This window comes from Podarcis tiliguerta (assembly GCF_965153285.1).
Source record: "Podarcis tiliguerta genome assembly, chromosome: 3".
NCBI classification, from domain to species: domain Eukaryota; kingdom Metazoa; phylum Chordata; class Lepidosauria; order Squamata; family Lacertidae; genus Podarcis; species Podarcis tiliguerta.
Window position 1 is genome coordinate 86756341 of NC_139536.1, and position 20780 is coordinate 86777120.

General features: G+C 41.1%; 1 protein-coding gene across 49 annotated transcripts in view; it reads left to right on the forward strand.

Annotated features, from left to right (window-relative positions):
- Nucleotides 1-20780, forward strand: part of DST (dystonin) — a 315621-nt gene that overhangs the window by 280501 nt on the left and 14340 nt on the right. For 44 of the 49 annotated variants that reach the window (XM_083431241.1, XM_083431260.1, XM_083431249.1 and 41 more), the window contains 15 exons: nucleotides 228-383; nucleotides 644-850; nucleotides 2779-2898; nucleotides 6903-7072; nucleotides 8111-8270; nucleotides 9267-9461; nucleotides 10635-10763; nucleotides 13946-14089; nucleotides 14753-14941; nucleotides 15818-15947; nucleotides 16334-16497; nucleotides 17157-17319; nucleotides 17462-17616; nucleotides 18024-18098; nucleotides 19204-19221. In XM_083431241.1, coding sequence (XP_083287367.1) covers nucleotides 228-383; nucleotides 644-850; nucleotides 2779-2898; nucleotides 6903-7072; nucleotides 8111-8270; nucleotides 9267-9461; nucleotides 10635-10763; nucleotides 13946-14089; nucleotides 14753-14941; nucleotides 15818-15947; nucleotides 16334-16497; nucleotides 17157-17319; nucleotides 17462-17616; nucleotides 18024-18098; nucleotides 19204-19221 — 2175 coding nt within the window. The remainder of the gene's footprint in view (nucleotides 1-227; nucleotides 384-643; nucleotides 851-2778; nucleotides 2899-6902; nucleotides 7073-8110; nucleotides 8271-9266; nucleotides 9462-10634; nucleotides 10764-13945; nucleotides 14090-14752; nucleotides 14942-15817; nucleotides 15948-16333; nucleotides 16498-17156; nucleotides 17320-17461; nucleotides 17617-18023; nucleotides 18099-19203; nucleotides 19222-20780) is intronic. The other 5 variants (XM_083431282.1, XM_083431239.1, XM_083431247.1 and 2 more) reach the window with 1 other exon arrangement.

Sequence of the window (20780 nt, forward strand, 5' to 3'; positions counted from 1 at the left end):
TTTTGTCAGTTTCTGCTGAAATATTTTTAGAAATATCTTTCCTTGTATGCCGTTTAAATATTCAGAGCATACCAGTATTAAACTAGGGGGTGGGGGGTAGGCAAGAGGACAACAGTGGCCTTTTTCCAAATTACATTCAGACATGATTTGGTTTATTTCTCTATAAAGTTTATATGGTTTCTAGTATAAACTGTCCACTGCTGCTAATTTATGGTGTGTTCTTACAGATCAAACTGGAAGAAGCTCTCAATTTGGCAATGGAGTTCCACAACTCACTGCAGGACTTCATCAACTGGCTTACTCAAGCTGAGCAAACCTTGACAGTAGCTTCTCGGCCAAGTCTTATCTTGGATACTGTCTTATTTCAAATTGATGAACACAAGGTATGTACAGAAACAACAACAGATGTGCAACTTTCTTCTTCCCGTTCCTTGGACCCACAGGCTGGCTGGCTTGTATTAATGTTTAAAACAAGCCAGCACCATTAAAATCCAAAGACGTTTTACAGTTTTTTTAAAGTGACATTTTATAGTGTCTCTGACCAATAAAGCAGTGCATAACACCATCAGTTCTTAGGTATATATCTGCGTGCTAGAAGACTCTGAAGCTTTTCAAATACTATCTTTTTTCTTTCTTTCACAAGGTCTTTGCCAATGAAGTGAATGCCCACCGTGACCAGATTATTGAGCTGGACAAAACTGGAACACATTTGAAATACTTCAGCCAGAAACAGGACGTTGTCCTCATTAAAAATCTGCTGATCAGTGTCCAGAGTAGATGGGAAAAAGTAGTTCAGCGCTTAGTGGAAAGAGGAAGAGCTTTGGATGATGCAAGGAAGCGTGCCAAGCAGGTAATGTGGCAAGTCTTCCATAACAATTGGAGCGTAACCTTGCTGTAACTAAACCCATGTTTAAATGAACAGTGTGATGACTTTAAGTCATCTGAAGGAAACTGGAATATTAGATCAACAGGTTTGGCAAGTAGTGAAGAAGAGAAGAAGAGTTTGGATTTGATATCCCGCCTTTCACTCCCTTTAAGGAGTCTCAAAGCGGCTAACAATCTCCTTTCCCTTCCTCCCCCACAACAAACACTCTGTGAGGTGAGTGGGGCTAAGAGACTTCAAAGAAGTGTGACTGGCCCAAGGTCACCCAGCAGCTGCATGTGGAGGAGCGGGGAAGCGAACCCGGTTCACCAGATTACGAGTCTACCGCTCTTAACCACTACACCACACTGGCTCTCAGTGGGAACCAGAATGGCTGTTTCTTCAGGCCAGACACCAAAAATGAAAGTAGAATCTTTACTTTCCAACCAAGCAACAGAGTGGTATATGGATGTAGTGTTCCTGTTTTGCACGGGAAGTTCATCCTTATTTTATTTTTCACAATCATCTTCATTAATCCACCATTTTCTGAAACAAATTGCAACCTCTCTACATGGGTGCTTCTAGCCTTCTCAACATTTTTGTAGTGTCAACTTAGGCTGAGGCTCATTATCAAAGGGATATGACTGTGTAGGGATCATGTCATTTCAGGGTTTTATGTATGTGTAGAGGAGGTGGATGAAAATCAGAGCCCATATTTTGGTGGGACAGAGAGATGGCTACATGAGGCAGGCAACTCAAACTTTTGATTATGTGTGTTAGTTTTTCATGTGGGCTGCAGTTGTCTGTTTTTAAACAAAACAACATCCCATATAAAAAATAAGGAAGTACTGTCTCTGCATGATTGCAATACCCTCAACACAACACTTTATCATATGTGTGAATCATCCCAACAAGATAGTGTGTCTAAGGAAAGAGTGGCAAACCCATGGATCACATGGGACCCATGAGGCTATGTCAGGCAACTTACTTGCCCCCAGAAAATTTGGGACCTCTTCCTCCACTTAATAGCAAAGGTGCCTCTTCTCCTTCTGCTGTGATGCCAGAGGTAGGACACTGAACTCAAGAGACACAGAAGCACTTCCTTCTGTTTCCTGAGCTCCAGGTCCTGCTTTCAATGGTTCCTTGCCAAAAGGAGAAGAGGCACATTGGCAGGGTAACTGGGGGCCTCTTGTTCTCACTCCAGCCCTGGGCTAGGAAGAAAGGATCCCCTCTTCCTAGTCCAGCACTGATGTTGGCAGAAAAACAGTATGCATGTTCTATTGACCTCTAGGTATGTTGTGTGTATGTATAGTGTATGTTTCTACATGTGGTGGGTGCATGGGTGGCAGCATGTTAGTTGCATTTGTGCTGAGCGTATGTGGCCCTTGAAGGGTTCAGCAACCCTCAGAGTGGCCCTCGGGCCAGAAAGGGCCACTCCTGGTCAAGTAGATATGTCACTGTGTCAATAGAGGTTGGGAGTCTTGGATTTTCCCAGCATGGGCTTGAACCTTATACTCTGCTGACTGAGCAATCCCAGAGAAATTTCAAATAATTTGCATCACTCTAAAAGGGAAATAGTCCTTTGGTCCAACATTTATTTGTGTGAGTCCAGTCTGGATTGCCTGGCTTTTAATATTGTGGGCCTGATTCAACTAAGTTGTTGCACCAGTGGAAGCCAGCACCCTGACTTCTGCCAATGCAACTTGGCTTCCCGTCCTCGCCTACCCTGCACCCTCCCCATTTAAATTAGTAGACATGACTGACTTAGACCCATTAATTTCAGTGCATACACTCTGAGTGAAACCTAACTGAATGCAACCCTTAATATTTTTTCAAAGCTAAATGTGCATTGAATGTTTTGAATGCATAATCTATGCCTATCAATGTATGTAATTGAAAATCTTGATTTTCCACAGTTCCATGAAGCCTGGAACAAACTTACTGAATGGCTGGATGATTCAGAAAAGACTCTGGATGCAGAGCTTGAAATTGCAAATGATCCAGACAAAATTAAGATGCAGCTTGCCCAGCATAAGGTGAGTCACTGGTAATGGAATGTAGAGGCTGTCCAATCAGATGGCAGGAAAGCCAGTGAACCAAGCACTGTGTAATTAGCAGAAGGAGGGAGATTTATTGGTCACTAGGTTGGAATGTTTGCCACCATCAAATTCAAACACTGGCAGTTTTCCAGCTTGTAAAATAAATAGAAGCTGGGAGGTTTCTCTGCAGGGTTCCATCTTCTGAAACTACATGTGGAAAGGAAAAGCACAATAGTAAAGAATCATAGGAACAAGATAAAGGGCACTATGCTATTTTTTTCTGTGTGCAATGTTATAGGACAATAGGATCTGCTAGAGTTTAACTACACTCAAGACGGGCTCAGAGATTGTGTGGATCACCATTTGTAACATGTTTTTTTAAAAAAACAAAAAACAACCCAGCTTATCTCAAAAAAATAAGCAAAGTACAGTTTGATGGACAAATCCTTAATCGCTTTAGTGAAACAATTCCCCACCACCACTTGGAAATGCATTAGATGCAGTGGGGCTGTCAACAACACAAATGAACGTTGCAGAAGGAAAAAAGAGAGTTTTTCTGTTAAGGGTCCACAGCTGTCAAGCGCCTTTCCATAAATCTGGTGATGTGCAGATGAAAAGTAATCTTTAAAACCTGGGCCTCTTCTGAATGGATATAGGGAAAGGGACACGCTGTGCACAGGGATGATATGCTCCACAAAACTACTTGTATGCTGAAGTTCAAGAATTACTGTTACTTTGGTCTGCCTAGCACTCTCAATATCTTGGTTGTCAATCAAATTTTAGCACCTTACTCTTAAAAAAGCATCAGGCGGGTACCTTTACTGTACTCTTTCTGCCATCCCTTAAAACAGGCTTCCTCAAACTCGGCCCTCCCAGATGTTTTTGGCCTACAACTCCCATGATCCTTAGCTAGCAGGACCAGTGGCCAGGGATGATGGGAATTGTAGTCTCAAAACACCTGGAGTTTAAGGAAGCCTGCCTTAAAACATTTTTGTTTAGGCAAGCCTATCCAGAAAGGTAGATGTGTGTTTTAGCCTCTTTTACCTATCTCTAATTCTTAATTGGGACGCGGGTGGCGCTGTGGGTTAAACCACAGAGCCTAGGGCTTGCCGATCAGAAGGTCGGCGGTTCGAATCCCAGCGACGGAGTGAGCTCCCATTGCTCAGTCCCTGCTCCTGCGAACCTAGCAGTTCAAAAGCACGTCAAAGTGCAAGTAGATAAATAGGTAGTGCTCTGGTGGGAAGGTAAACGGCATTTCCGTGCGCTGCTCTGGTTCACCAGAAGCGGCTTAGTCATGCTGGCCACATGACCCAGAAGCTGTACGCCAGCTCCCTCGTCCAATAAAGCGAGATGAGCGCCGCAACCCCAGAGTCATCTGCGACTAGACCTAATGGTCAGGGGTCCCTTTACCTTTAATTCTTATTTATTGTTTTAGCTGTTTTTATTGATACTTTTAATATTCCTTGTTTTATTACAATCAAACAGTGTGTGAATAAAATTGACTGTAGAGGCCTTTGAATTAGCTTTCAGCACTTTCCCCTTCATTATACACAGTTTACTGAGTCCTAGTGCCAAAGATGCTATATGGATGTACAGGGTGTTAAATCTTGTCTTGACTAGATGAATGGGTAAGATCATTACTATAAATAAAAGATAACGTGCAAGTAGATTCATATCAACCAGCAGCTCTGCTTAATTATGACTTCCACTGCCTTTTCTGAACACCAGAAGCTGCCTTATACCAAACTGGATGTGATTTCACACAGATTTCACACAGGAATATTCTATACCTGGAGGTGTCAGGAACTGAACCTTCTATATGCATAGGATGGGTTTTACCACTGATCTACAGACCTCGCCCCTGATCAGATGATAATCCCATCAGTATGTGCATTCTGGAAGGATTTTGAGTTTTAAAAGAGCTCAGAATGGCCACCAGTCTTCTTCTGGGACTGGATTTTTACACTCAGCTGGCAACTAGTATGTTTAGAAATGGGTCTTTTGTGGGAAAACATTTTTAGATATTTTTTTTTAAAGAAATTCAAATTTTCATGTTGTTTTTAAATTCAAAAGTGCAGATTAATTCAGAAAAGGAGTGGAATGGATTTATGAAAGCACATTTGGTAAACTGACACACACTGGAAACATACTGACTTGTCCACCTCTATTAACCTCCCATTCCCCCGATACATGGACAGTCATAAAATAGCCTCAAAAAATCCTAGCTACTCCTCTTAGCAAATATTTGTATGTTGCATGCCTTTGGTTGCTGTATGTTTTCAATCTTCCTTTTATAAAGTAAACCATTGAGCCATTGTTGAAGGTTTTAATGCTTTTAGTATCTAAGGCTAAAGACCATAGACTAGGCTCTATTTGATATATGGAATAACTTGGCTTCGTTCTTTGGGAGTTTTCAAGAAATGAAGATTCTAAAAATGAGCTGTCTCATATTTGTTACATATTGCCAAAGATTTGAAGGAGTATTCATTGGCTTTTTATCAGTCCCCAACCACCACCAAGCTCTTTGCATGTTATATTTAGAAGTCAGTGAAGAAAGAATGGGCCGTGTAGTTTGTCTTAATCCCTTTTTCAAGGATTTTTTTTAAAAAAAGAATATTGATATATTTTAAGGCAGGGGTATCCTTCAAAAAATTGCTGGACTACAACACCCATCATCCCTGACCATTTGTCATGTTGGCTGGGGCTATTGGAGGTCCAAATCATATTTAGGTCACCACATCAGCTACCCCCTCCCCATTTTTAGGTTAATATGCACCTCATTACGAGTCAACCTCCATTTACTTTACAGAAGTGACATTGGTAGGATAAATCTTTTTTATTCAATGACTGTAATTGCTTGTGAGTTTCATTCTAGAGAATATTTGTAAATGATATAGCCACCAAAGAATTCACAAAATTCAGTCTTGCGTTTCTATTGACCAACATTTCTTTGGCGGATTCCTTATTTGTGCCTTCTTGCAAAAGCATGATAGATGTACATCTTGATAATCTTAGCACAGCCCTACTCCAGAGAAGATAGCGATACAGAAATAATCAAGCATTTTATTGTTTACATGGGGGGCACTCACTCTCTGTAGTATTTAGCATTTAATACTTTGTTAAGTAGTGTACTGAATGCAAGTTAACCTAAGGTTTGTCATGTTCCTTTTTTAATGATAAAGAATGGAATAATATTTTCCAGTGTAGCTTCTTTATTCTAGTCCATAAGTCAGTAAACCTAAGGGATTGGGTTTCAGATGATTTAACATGGACTTCTACATTGATTTGAATGCTAGTGATTTGGTGTAAATGCTTTGTAGAAGACAGTCCAAACTTGTGGACTATCACTTCAAGCTGAGCACCAATGCCTTGCTACCATTTCTCTTGCATAACTTATTTTAATTGCTCAATTAAAGTCATTTGATTGATAGTCTTATTGATCCCATGAACACGAGGTATATTCTGGAATAAATGCCAGCGGGTTCTGGAATCTAAATATCCCGGTGACATTTCATGATATTTCCTTGCTAAATGTAGTTTGTATGAAAATCTCATTCATTGTGTTTGGCCCTGTTCACACATCTGATAAATCATAGATAATGATTGACCGTGAACATGCCTAGCTGGGCTGTTTATTTCCTCCCTACTAATACACAGAAGACTCAAACCCTGATCCTTTGCTTTGGGATCATGCTTTATTTCACTGTCAACAAGCCATGACTGCTAAGCCAAAAGCGGAGCTTTGCTAGAAATTGTGGCTTGTTGGGACAGAAACAAACCACGACCCCTGGTTCAGATGTAATGCTAAGCCAGGGATCATAGCTGATTCATTTCCTCTGCACATGAGATGGGAAGAGTGAAGTGGGCATAATTCATCCATGCATTATAAGCCATGCTTTATGGATGATGTGTGAGTGTGGTCTTCGTCTCCAAACGGCACAAAATACATTGTGTAGGTTATGTGTGTTGTGTGCTTCATATTGAGTCTCTTTCTTGAACAGGAGTTCCAGAAGGCTCTTGGAGCTAAACATTCTGTGTATGACACCACAAATAGAAGTGGACGTGCTTTGAAAGAAAAAACTTCCCTAGCTGATGACAATCTGAAACTGGATGATATGCTGAGTGAACTCAGAGACAAATGGGATACAGTATGCGGGAAATCTGTAGAAAGGTAAGACAAAAAAGCTTTGCATCTTACTTAAAAGAGGCTCTGTAAAGCAGTAGCTAGGTCACTGTCTCCTTATCATCCCATTTTCCTTTCCCCAGCTGGTCTTCAGTGAATGTCCCTGGTCAGAATAAAATTATGAGAGTCTCACTTTGAGCAGAGGATGTAGGTTCTTGGCTCCACTTCCCCATCCCTTAGAGTGTTTAAGACTGTGTACACATTATTCGCTTAAGATTAAGCTGATTGGGAAGGGGAGAAGGCATCAGAAATGCAGCATTTAATAAGGAATGACAGGCTAGATAAAGGATAGGTGTGGATTATCTCTAGCATCATGTGTACACTGTTTCTCAAACCAGCATTGGAAATGCACTGGATGCAGAGTAAATGGGAGCCAAAATCTCAGAATAAGCCAGCTGCAGAATAGGTATTGGTTTGTTATTCCAAGGGTGGCTGGAGGCAGAGGAGACCCATTTCATATTCAGCCAAAGTCTCTGGGATGGTTTAGAGCTCCATTTCAGAAGAGTCCTGTGAAATGGGAAGTGCATGGTCCAACTCCTACGCACTTTTCTTTATGTTGTATATTCCTTTAGTTCTAGGTTTGAGCTCAAATCTTGTCTCCTGAATATATGAACAGTATATTCATTTGGCTCCTCCACTTGGTCTTGATAGAGGGGTGTATAAAGCCAGAACATTTTGTTTTGTTTATTGTTACCTCTGAAAACTCCCCCAGCCCAGTTGGAAGAGAGGAAGGGGTGGTGGTAAAACTGGAAGAGCATGTAGCCCCTGGAATAGCAACTGATTGGAGGCAGGGCAAGGGGTCTAGGAAGCAGGAACTAGTAGTTGGCAAGATAGAAGCAGAAATGTTGTCACTGTGGAGAGGCTGTAAATGAAGGAAGCTGCAGGAGGTAGGATGAATTCTAAAAGACCTAGATTTATGGTCTTAGAGTCATATTGCTGAGTGCATGGGCATAGGGTGCCTGTAGATCTGCAATCACTCCCCCCCTCCCTTTTTTTCACTGTGTCTGTCTTGTTTTCCCACTTCAGACAAAACAAACTGGAAGAAGCGCTGCTGTTTTCTGGGCAATTTACTGATGCTCTTCAAGCTCTCATAGATTGGCTGTACAAAGTGGAACCGCAGCTGGCCGAAGATCAGCCTGTGCACGGAGACATTGATTTAGTGATGAACTTAATAGATAATCACAAAGTAATGGCCACAAAATTACAGTCATTTTCATATTATTTTGAATCAAGCTGTTCAAAGCATTTTGAGTAAATGCCTGTTGGGTCAATTTGTAACTTTTAAGAAAGATTGATGAGGCCGTTCAATAGGTTAAAAACCTTGGCCTGTGGTATAAAAACTGGCTGGAGAGGGAAAAGAGCTTGCTGACTGCAACAATCAAGATTTATCTGAAACTTGCCTTCAATGCTAAAGTTGATCTGCTACATTTTTCTTCATGCAGATTTTAATTCGGATTATTAGAACTAAAAATGCTCTTGAAAGTTTCTCAGAAACAGTGGGTAATAGCATTAGCAGCCTTAGCTTTTTAGTCCAATCCATTTATAAGAGATGCAGAAACTACTGCTCACATGTTCCACCATCTGCAAGGGCTGCCCCTTGTCTTTTAAAGGAAGCAAGAGATTTGTGGGCACATGCTTTTGCACATATAGAACTGCTGAGACAAAAAGAAACTGTCTCAGCAAAATATTGCAGAAGATGTGGAGCCCTGGATCAGAGTGTAGGAGTATAAGAGTGGCAGGGAGAGTGAAGGAGCCCCATGTTATCAAAGTTTGCACTAGTTTTCAGTTCCTTGTGTGCCTAGAGATTCCTAGTGAAAGTTTCAGGGGTTTTCAATACGTTGTCTTCTTTTTTAATTGGCAGTGTTCACATGATCCCACATTGCATAAGGAAGATATTGTTGACCTAATGGTTTCTTTCGGAATATATGTAGAACTACTGATTTGTAAGAAGTGAGGGGGACATTCAAATATGGTAGAGTAGCAAGGATTGAGTAAAACAAAGCCAGACAGGGGGATGAAAATATTTACGGGACTCACCTTACAAAACAAAATAATGTTCAGTTAAGTTTAATTTCTTTAAAAATTAAGTCTATAAAAATGAACTTTCTCCATAGTTGTGATAGCTGTGTTACTCTGTTATTTGGGGAGATAATAGAAGGAACCATTTATTTCCTTTTCTTAGGCCTTCCAGAAGGAACTGGGAAAAAGGACAGGCAGCGTCCAGGCACTGAAACGCTCTGCTCGTGAACTGATAGAAGGTAGTCGTGATGATTCCTCCTGGGTTAAGGTCCAAATGCAGGAGCTGGGCACTCGGTGGGAGACGGTGTGTGCATTGTCCGTCTCCAAGCAAACACGACTGGAACAAGCCCTCCACCAGGTGAAGAATGAACCAATTACACTTATTTCAATCAGATGCAGCCTATGCATGGGTTGGGATTGCAATTATTGCGTATATTGCCGCATAGGAAGCGACGAGACAAGGAGGGCCTCGTCTGCGCCATGCCTGTGCCACCAGGTTCTGCATAAGTTAAGGAGTCCACGGTGAAGCAATGGATAGATAAGCACAAAGCAGCTTATGCAAAAGACATTAAAGTTGAAACAGGAGTCCTGATTGCTAATTGCAGCTATTTCACCAGGCCATGTCAATGGAGTGGTGCTCTTGACTAGGCTGAATTGCAAATAGTCTGCCCTACAGGAAACCTTTTAAAAAGTTATTGAATCATGAGGAGAAAGATAGGCCAGTGCTACATTTTTTTTTACTTCATTCTGTTTTTCCTTTGTAGAGAGTTACATGTGCAGGAGCCTTGCTGCTTTCATATACTAAAAAATATAGGGAAAATAATTTCAAAACAATTCCCAAACTCCTCCAGACACACCTGAGGGAGAATAATGTAGTGGTTATGGGCATTGTCCATTAGGTATCTGCAGTAAGTGCACACATAGATACCGCACTAACTCACGTTGCGCCACTTGAAGCTGGAGGCTCAGCCTTTTTCTGACACTTCTTAAAACACTACCAAAATCTGAAAAACCATTTTGACCAAAGACCATTGCAAGACACACACACACACACACACACACAGAATATGCAAAGGCTGTAACTGGCAGCGACAACTCTATAGTGATACTGCTTTCAGCTCTTCTATATACAGTCTCAGTTAGCTCCCCCCACTCCACAAAGTAATTAACATCATTCACTAGCATGACTCCACCTGATAATTTGTCAGTGTGAAGGCAGGTTGCTCTGAATTCCACTTTCACATATGCTATCAATCATATATTTAAAATCTTGCACAAACAGGCCTATGGGCTTTATTAAATCCTTTTTTAAAAGCATGTGACATTTTTACAGCCATGATATCAGAGTGCTGTATGTCAGATTCCTTAATGGAAAGTTAATGTACCTCCATTGCTGAATGATAAATGATTCTACCAATCTGGGCACAGGTTCATTGTTCATGGGAGGAATCCAACATTGTACTCTTTCGGTCCAGATCCCTTTTACAGCATTCTTTCCCCCCCACTTTCTTTTCCACTTTCATTTATACAGGCAGAAGAATTCCACTCAGTTGTGCACGTTCTTCTGGAATGGCTGGCTGAGGCTGAACAGGCCCTTCGTTTCCATGGCAATCTCCCAGATGATGAAGAGTCTCTGCGTACTCTAATAGATCAGCATCGGGTGAGTGAGATAATTGAGACAGTGCTGGCTCTTGACTAGATTTATGAAAAGGTCGGAATAAAATAAAACTATTTATGACTTATTTGTATCTGGCAATGAAAATTAGTTTCTTTCCTAGAAATAAGGGCTCGTGGAAAACTTTTGATGGGTGATTGATAACTCAATCAGCTAAAGCACCTTAAAATCAGTATACTTACTTTAAATGTTTCCTTCCCAAACCATAATAAAATTCTTGATATTCATAGCAACACAGTTATTAAACTGCAGTAGAACTTCTCATACCCCTTGAAGTCTGGCATAGACCATGTCCCAGGCCATCAATCCTCTCTATCGCAAGAAGTCAGATTCAGCAGAATTCTAGTAGCAAATTCATTCTCTTCCTATTACTCCCAGTCTTTACATACATACTTTGTAGGCCAGTTTCCCAGTGGGTTCAGCCTTCTCTTCCGGGGGAAAAAAAATGCTAGCAGGAAAGACTTCAGGACAAAGGCATAAGAAGGTGGATAATTGGCTAAATATTTATAGTGCCTGTCATAGAAGTCAGGTGGTAAGAATGAAGCCATTATACCCCTCTGGTGAACAAGGCCTGCAAAATTTATGACCCACCAGGCTAGCACACCACTGGCAGTTCATTTATAGTGGATAAGAGCAAGACATGCAGAAGGTGCAGATCATTACTCGTTTACACTAGTGTAAGGCAGATCTGCATGCTAAGGGAGATTGTGATTATGGTAAATGAAGTGGAGTGGGGAAATTCGCAATGCAACAACATCACGTCATGTGGTCTGTTTTACTATGTATTTTTGAGATGTGTAGCTGCTGCTTTTGTCTCTTGTAACATGTAGTTCTTCCCATTGTTTTATTGCCTTCAGTTGGATTGTCATTCCCCACTCCCAACCCACTTTCTCTCCCCCCACCTTTTTCTTTCTTTTCTTTTCTTTTCTTTTCTTTTCTTTTCTTTTCTTTTCTTTTCTTTTCTTTTCTTTTCTTTTCGTAATGGTCTATGCTATGAGTCAGGCCATTTGTGCAGCTACTCCTCCAGCTCCACCATTTCCCCCTCCCTGGCTAGTCTTTATGTATCTGTTACCATACAATGAGATCATTGAAAGGCTGCCAGACGCTATATTGGTAATGAAGAAGAGAATATCTTGTTTACTGTCATTCCCTCTGAACAGGCTCCAGATGGTTCTCTTTGGATTTTCTCTCACCAAAGAAAAGGCAAATTCTCTCTCTCTCTCTCTCTTTCCTCACACGCACAGTTCTCTAGGCAAAGCAAGCAATACGTAAACACAAGATAACAACGTACAATAACGGCAGCTAAAATGTAAACCACACTTTAAAAATTTACAAGCTGTAGAAGTAGTGAGTGAAGATGCATTTTAACACAATGTGAAGTTTGGGGTATCTTCAAACATACTTTTATCTAAAGCTAAATATATCGCATACTTTAGTTCTGCTGCTTTCCCCTTCGTTTTTGTGAAGGAAATGTCTAATAGAAATCTATTCGTATAGCAACATTTTAAAATTCTTACCCTACTCTGGTGGGGTTACTTGACTGCCGGTCTATCAAGGAAGGCATTTCAGCCCTTTATTTTATATTGAAAAGCTCAGTTTCACAACCAATTACCCTTTAAAAAAAAATTGCACTTGGTTTAATAGAGGTTAGGTCTCCTAGATAATTCAGATTTTACCTCTCCTTGTGGGCTTTGGGGCCAATAGGCACAGTGGGTAAATGCATTAAACTAGGTAAGAAGGGAAAGACATTTATGCTCTTGCTCTCTCTACCCTAGTCCACCTCCTACACCACTCAAAAGTCTCATAAATCTTTTCTCTTATAAAAATGCTATATATCCTTAAGTCACTTTCTGATTTTCCTTATCAGCATAGGATGACTTAGGGCCTATAACTTACAATGTGCACAGTAAAAAAACAATAAAATATAGAAGATAGTCTAAAACACAGCAGCCAAAATATCCAGGAGGGCTCAAAACCTGATTAAAAGGGGAAAATAATAACTTTGCATATCCCAGCAGAGGAATTTCGTCGGGGGGTGGGGGTGGGAGGGAGACAATCACAGTAAAAAGGCCTTACAAATAGAAGGGCATTTGTGGGAGATCTGAATTCTCAGGCATCTTTGAGATGAGCATTTCAAACAAAATTCTCAAGAAGAGGACTGTTCTTTTGTTATCTGAACCCCAGTGAAAGTGGGCCTCAGACGCTTGCATCCCCTATTCCTTATCCACAGGAAGCAGAAAACAAGTGCAGCAGGGAAGTTGGCATTAGTTCGTAACCCAGATAGATAGGTCCTGATTTCTTCCTGGTTCAGGGCGCCATCCTCCCACATGTGGGGCTTTGTGGAGCAGCAAGGCCACTGCCATATCCGTAAGTCCTGCTACTCAGAATGACAATAATGGAAGATGCATGGAGGGTAAAGGATGTTCGGGTCCAGTCCAGACCTGATGCTGTCACACAATAGCAGTGAAACTGGCTTGGGCTGCAGTGAATCTCAAGTCAGCCCTGTCCACTCCCTCCACCAGGACCCACCCTGTCCCTGGATGATTCAGAAGGCAGCAGGAGGCTGTCTCAGCCAGGAGAGCTGAGTGAAGGGACACTTTTGCCTGATCCAACACACAGTCTGGCCTAAAGGAGGCTTAGATAGCTCAGTAGGTCGGTTACTTCTGCATGTCGACATGTTAGCATCTTGTAGTCCAAGAATTCAGTGAATGGTCCCTAGAAGTCTGCATAAATATATGCTGGCCCAGTTATACAACTGAGCAGAGGTGCTCTGAGTAGAGTGTGTGGTTTGATTAAATAATCAATCCACTGGGTTTCCTGAAACATGTCCAAAAGTAATTAACTTGCTATGACATCTAAGTAGTGCTGTCTCACAAAGTTGTGTGTGTGTGTGGATAAATATTGCAGTATTGAATTGGAGACTCCAGCATGCATTTTGTATCTTCAATTAGCCCTTAGTCTACAGTGGATCTTAAAATATTCTTAATAAGTAAATCACTTTCCTTATGCTTTGCTTCTCTTCTTCCTTCCCTGCCACTGGACCAATTCAGATGCCGAGTGATTCAGTGTAGGCATCTGCTCTTTTTGGCTAAACCAGTCTGAAATCACTTGGATTTTACCTTTGAACCACTGCCAGCACCTAATTGAAATCACTGTTTTTGCCTTAGGAATTCATGAGAAAACTGGAAGAAAAAAAGGCTGAACTAACGAAAGCCACAGGTATGGGAGAAGCCATCCTGGCTATCTGCCACCCAGACTCCATCACTACCATTAAGCACTGGATAACAATCATCAGAGCAAGGTTTGAAGAGGTCAGTCCATCTCTAGCAGGTTCTCTCTGGTAATAATAATCAGTCTTTTTTAGCTTGGAACACAACTGACAATTAGCAAGGCACTTATATTGTGAGGAAACGATCCAGCTGTCGAGAGCAAAATGTTTAACATACTCATGCTGTCATGTGTAATAGGTTGGTTTTGGCTCTTCCTTTGCAAATGTCTCTTGAGGAAGAAGTAAAACACTCCCCAGATCAGTTCATGTTCAAAGATAATCACAGTGAATTAGAAGTTAAGCTTTGAAAAAGGGATAGGGAACCTGTGGTTCTACAGACATTGTTGGACTCCAACTCCCATCAGCACCAACCACTACGGCCATTTGTCAAGGATTAAGGAGTATTGTGTGATAATTCTCAAAATGTTACCACATACTAAATACCCAATCGCTAAACACAGCAGTGCTTTCCAACACTTCTGTGCTGCTAGAAACCTTTGGATCACAGTAAAAAGGCAGTGACTTTTCTTTTTGTACTTCTCTTCATGGGGTGCAAAGAGTTCCAGCTTCTACTCACAGAGCTCTCCAATGTGGTTGCTCAGCAGTCCTTTGATAATTCAGCCAGATTTGTTCATGTGAAATTAATGGAGCACCCAGAGCCCTGGGTTGTGTGAATGTGAATATCATGCATTCTTTTCTTTTCAAGGTGTTAGCATGGGCAAAGCAACATCAGCAGAGATTGGCAGGGGCCCTAGCTGCACTTATCGCTAATCAAGAGCTGTTGGAAGCATTATTGACCTGGTTGCAGTGGGCAGAGACAACACTTAGTGAAAAAGATAAGGAAGTCATTCCTCAGGAGATTGATGATGTTAAGGCACTCATAGCTGAGCATCAGGTAAGAGGGCCGTTGCTATGATTATGATCAAACTAGTCAGCTTCAATGTACTTATGTCCATATGCATATTTTGGAAGTTCAGGTGAAACAAGTTTTTAAATAAACAATTAAAAAACATGCTTTGGCCACATGATCAAACAGGTTCTGGTTCATGTAGCCTTCTGTTTTTATTTATGTTGTTTTCTTGTATTGTACAGCATTGTTCTGGTAAAAGGTGAAGAAAGGCAATATTAAGGAAAACTGCTCTTTTCTTGTACACAGCAAACCAGTGCACCAATTCACCGTGCAATTGATTTCTCCTTTAGAATAAAGAGACAGGACAGCAAAGAAAAAGAAATTGAAAACAATAAATAAGCTGGACTGTAAGATAATACTGTATTGCTTGTTTTCAACTTTACATTCTACAAGATGCCTTAGAATTGTTCTGGGACCACATAGTTCCTTCATAAAGTCAAAGTTGAGTATTTTCCTTGTTGGCAAGCCAGTTAGGAGAACTTTGTCATTACTATTTGGGACATGAGATCAATATCCTTATTGTGGGAGAAACATGCACTTTGGAACACTTGGAGGTTGGTGGAAGTGCTTTCTTTTAATCTGAGCATGTAGCTCAAGAAGCCACAGCCCATATTGTTGTTCTCATCAACGTGCTCATGGCAGGCAAGGTAGTTGTACAGGCATTCAGGTGTTAGCAAGGAGATGCTGTAACCAGTGTAGATGCTAATCTAGATATGAGAGAAATCAGCATGTGAAGTAGGAGTTCTGTGCATGCATGGGAGATCCCACAGACATCTGGATCAGAACCTTTGTACCCCCAAACGGTATGTTGCAAATTATTGTTGTGCATTGTTAGCCAAAGCAACCACCCTTTACTTGCAGACATTCATGGAGGAAATGACTAGAAAACAGCCTGATGTGGATAAGGTTACTAAGACGCATAAAAGGAAAGCAGCTGAATCTGGTCCAATTCATTCTCATATTCCTGTACTGGATAAAGGAAGAGGAGGAAGTAAGTAATGATCTCTCTCTCTCTCTCTCTCTCTCTCTCTCTCTCTCTCTCTCTCTCTCTCTCTCACACACACACACACACACACACATATATATATATATATGTGGCATCACATATATCATTGCCTTTAGTCATTAACTGATTATTTAAAAGCTGTCAGAATTTAACTTACTACTTCTGATTTATGAAGTGGACAGTATTGTCTACAGGGTCAGGAACCTTTGGCCCTAAAGCCAAACCTACCTTTCTGTTAGATGCCACCTGGAATCACAGGCATGTTAGGCCTCTCCCTTCTTCCTATAGAAACAGGCATGTATGCTATGTTACCTTTTGTTTACATTGCCTTGAGAAGCAGAAGTACAGTACATTTTTCTGTATTTTAACAGGAAAGCGTTCCCCAACACCAAGCATGTATCCCTCGGGTGCACAGGCTCAGATTGAAACCAAGAATCCACGGGTGAACCTCTTGGTCAGCAAATGGCAGCAAGTCTGGCTTCTGGCTCTGGAAAGAAGAAGGAAACTTAATGATGCTTTAGACCGATTAGAGGAGGTCAGTAAACAGCAGATGTGTTTGCTATAACTAAGCCTTGGTTCATGTCTTATTGGCCACTCCTCTTCGTGTGGTGGAGGACCAGGCAGATACCCTTCCTTTGACAGGCAGAAGTAGCTTATGTGCTGGTCAGTGCGTACCAACACCCAATTATGTGAAGGCCCTGCTTGTGCATCATTATTATTATTCACTTTTATTACAAAGGTATTTCAAAGTGATTTACATTAATTATATTTAAAATGATTTACATTAATTATGTTAATTTCTCCCTTGCTTTTTTGTGATGGAAATATATCACATAAGCAGAAATCAGCATGGAGTGCCATTGGTGTTGTGTAGACATAATATTGGGATGTATGCTCTCCTTCCACTTTCCCTGTACTCCCTTCAGAACAAATTCACCACTTTCCTTGTCAGAGTTTGCCATGGTTTAGAGTTACTTGAGTGGTGATCATAGTGATGATTAAGGATTTGTAAGCCCCCTTCATACTTTAGTTTCAAAAAAAGGGAACGGGGTTTTGGGGAGGGCAAGGGAAAGACTCCTAAGGTTGGCTTCCAGTTTGCACATTAACATCTGCTCTGAACTTTAGCATCGTGATTATATGTATATCTCATAAGACAGTTCACCTCTTTTTTTCCATTTTTCCTTTTGTCTCAAGCTGAAAGAATTTGCCAACTTTGATTTTGATATTTGGCGGAAGAAGTATATGCGTTGGATGAACCATAAGAAATCTCGAGTCATGGACTTCTTTAGGAGGATAGATAAAGATCAGGATGGAAAGATAACCAGACAGGAATTTATTGATGGGATTCTTTCTTCAAGTAAGTTTTGAAGCAAAGTTCGATCATTTGCATATTAAATTTAATTCCTCAGAGTTTTGGAATGCTAGTAAGTCATCAGTTTCCCGAAACGTTATTGGTAAGAGTTGTTCATTTTAACTTGAACTGTTCTTTTCATCTGCAGAATTTCCTACTAGTCGATTGGAAATGAGTGCAGTAGCGGATATCTTTGACAGAGATGGTGATGGCTATATTGACTACTACGAGTTTGTAGCGGCACTTCATCCGAACAAAGATGCATACAAGCCTCTGACAGATGCTGACAAAATTGAAGATGAGGTGCTCTTCTCCCTTCCCCCCTCCCCGCCCCTCAGCCTCTTTCTAAAGTATCTTTCTCTGAAATTGCATGTTGAATTTATACAGTGGTACCTCGGTTTACGAACAGCCCTGTTTATGAACTATTCAGTTTACAAACTCTGCAAAACCAGAAGTAGTATTCCTGTTTGTGAACTTTACTTCAGTCTACAAACAGAAGCCGAACGGTGGAAGGGCACTGGCAGCGGGAGGCCTCATTAGGGAAAGTGCACCTCAGTTTAAGAACGGATTTGGTTTAAGAACGGACTTCAGGAGCGGATTAAGTTTGTAAACCAAGGTACCACTGTAGTCCCATTGTTTTCTTGACCTGATTCCACGATTTACCATAAATGGCAATTAATATAATTTGCTTCTGATTGTCGTTTTGACAGGTGACAAGGCAGGTAGCAAAATGTAAATGCGCAAAGCGATTCCAAGTGGAGCAGATTGGTGATAACAAGTACAGAGTAAGTATAGAAAACAGTCATGTTATCTGTTGGATTTACACTCCCCTATTCTGCAAAGGAGTAATTTAACTAAATTAATAATACAGTGTGAATTTGATGTATTTTCTCTTTTTTAAAAAACAACATCAACATCATCATTTTGGACCCTATTGCATTTTTCACCAGCCACAGTGCATAAAGTGAGATGCTGCTGTTGCGCCACCCTCTTGGCTGCAGGCGCTATCATTCTCTGGGGTGAGGTGGCAGCAGAGTAGTCGTGGTAGGTGCAGATGATTGTGCCCCTGTGGCCACCACTGCTGTTAACCCAGTGGTCTCCTGCCCTCATCTCTTCTCTGGCCCCCCCATCGCATCCCCAGCAAGCGTCAGCACCACTGCAGCCAACAGGGTATCGCAGTGGCAGGACCCCACCTCATGCACCACAGCTGTTCTTTAACCACCCCATCTGATCTTTTAGCTTGTGACTGAAGAAGAAGAAAAGCTACTATTATAACTTTCCAAAGGAGCCTGGGTTTTGATGAAACTTCCAAGTAATAGAGCTTAATGCCTGTTACAAATATTCCATGCGTGCACCAAGTTATACCTACAGCTTTCAAGGTTTTATAGTGGAACATTCATTAACTTCTGAATTAGAATTATTATTTTTTTCCAACAGAGCAAACAGTTGGGAGTGTATTAGCCTTCCAAACATATTTGAATAAAGTTGTACTCTGTCATCACCATCCTGTCTTTTCTTTTTGTTTGATTTTGATTTCGCTGAAGCATGCTTTCCTTTTTCTAGATAGAAAATGTGCCAGAAAAACCAACAAGTAGATATCAAGGGGGGATCTACCAAATTGTCGTCCCCTTCTTTCATTTCAATTCAGCAATATCATTTTCCATTGAGAATTTGGCGGAAGGAAATCAGATTATACAGCAAGCAATAGATAGGTGTCATAGGAGTCAGGTCTGACAGCATTAACAGCCCAGACAGCTGATGTTATCAGCACATCTCTAAGCTACATACTAAATTGGAAGATTTAGAATGTGTATGTGCTGTTAGAGTGTGTTCTAGAGGATTTCCTGTTACACTAATTATGTCTTTCTCCCATTTTCCATCTCTTGTCAGTTCTTCCTGGGAAATCAGGTATAAACAGTGGAATGTGTTATGGAGTTCCTAGTATTCTTTTAATACGTCATCATTTCAGCTTGCAGTGGTTTGTCCTCCCCTCCCCTTTCACCCTAAGCTAATTCATTGTTGGTCAGCTACGATGCCTCTCTGGAAATGCTTAACTGGTTTCCTTGTTTTGGGAATTGCCTTTTTTGCCTGCTGCTGCCTCATTAATGAGATTACTTTTAAGGGAACCAGATAATAGACTGCATTAATTGGTTGTGCAAATGCCTTTGGGCATTCTTCCTGTGGTTTACACACTGGAATTGCTGTTTAGATTTTACTGTGATTCATATATGGAGTATCCTTTAAATTTCCATGCTGCATTCCACTGTAAGATGATCCAGGACCTTGCGCTTTTTAAAGCTTTTGCCAAAAACAAAAAAGGACATTCAATTAGAAATTGAATAGGGAAATTGCATTTCCATAAAAACCATCACTGCAAATTGGGCACCATGCAGACTGCATCCCAGGTAAAGACTGCCTATTTCTGTTTTGTTTCGTGTGCAGTCCATCATTCTTCTTGCTTCTTAGAAGTTAGTACAGTGGAACCTCGGTTGTTGAATACCTCCGTTGTCATACGTTTCGGGTTCCGAACGCCGAAAACCTGGAAGTAACTGCTCTGGTTTTCGAATGATTTTTGGAAGCTGAACGTGCTATGCGGCTTCCGTTTTGAGTTTCCCTATTGTATTGAGGGTTCAGTTTTCGGTTTTCGAACATTTCGGACGTCGAACGGTCTTCTGGAACGGATTATGTTCGAAAACCGAGGTTCCGCTGTATCATCCTTTCTTAGAATCTATTCCCTGTGGAACCTAATAGTAAAGGAAGATTATATAGATTTTTAGAATGAGATTACTCAACATTATGCAGTGTAAAAAAATCCCATTTGTGATTTAAAGTTTCACCTACTCTGACATGAGTACAATAAGCTAAATTTTCCTTCTCATGCCATCCATGCTAATACATTATATAATCTTAACTTTTGCCTTTGTTTAGCCCACTTTGCTCCCAATTCTAAAGCCACTCCCATTTTGCATGATACGATGTTCTTGATTTCCTAGATGATGTAGTGAAGGGAGTTTGTTCTCCTGCTTTCTTCAGGAGGGTGGGTGTGGCTTTGCCTCAGCACCATTAAATGAATGAGACAGGAAGCACTGGAGCTGCAAGTGGCAATGTTGAAGCATTGTGCCGTCTGGAAAATGGGGAGAGAAATGTTCCACTCCCAAATGGGAGTTGGGGGACTGGGGCAGGTTGCTTACTCCTGACTGCAGCAGAGTGACACCTGAGATTAGGGATCATTTGGCACAACAGTAGTAGAAGTTAATTACCTAAATGGGCTCGGGGAAAGAAGAACTGGGGGGCAAAGGGTAAGTGCCCCAAAATATCATAACGGTGACAGATGTGGTTTCCCAAAACGATCTCCCAGGCTTTATTGGCTCAAAGGGAAATCTCCCCAGACTTATTCAGGAGCTGCCATATATAGTGGAGCACATCCCCCCCCAAAAAAGGACCATCAGAAAATACAGTTGATGCAG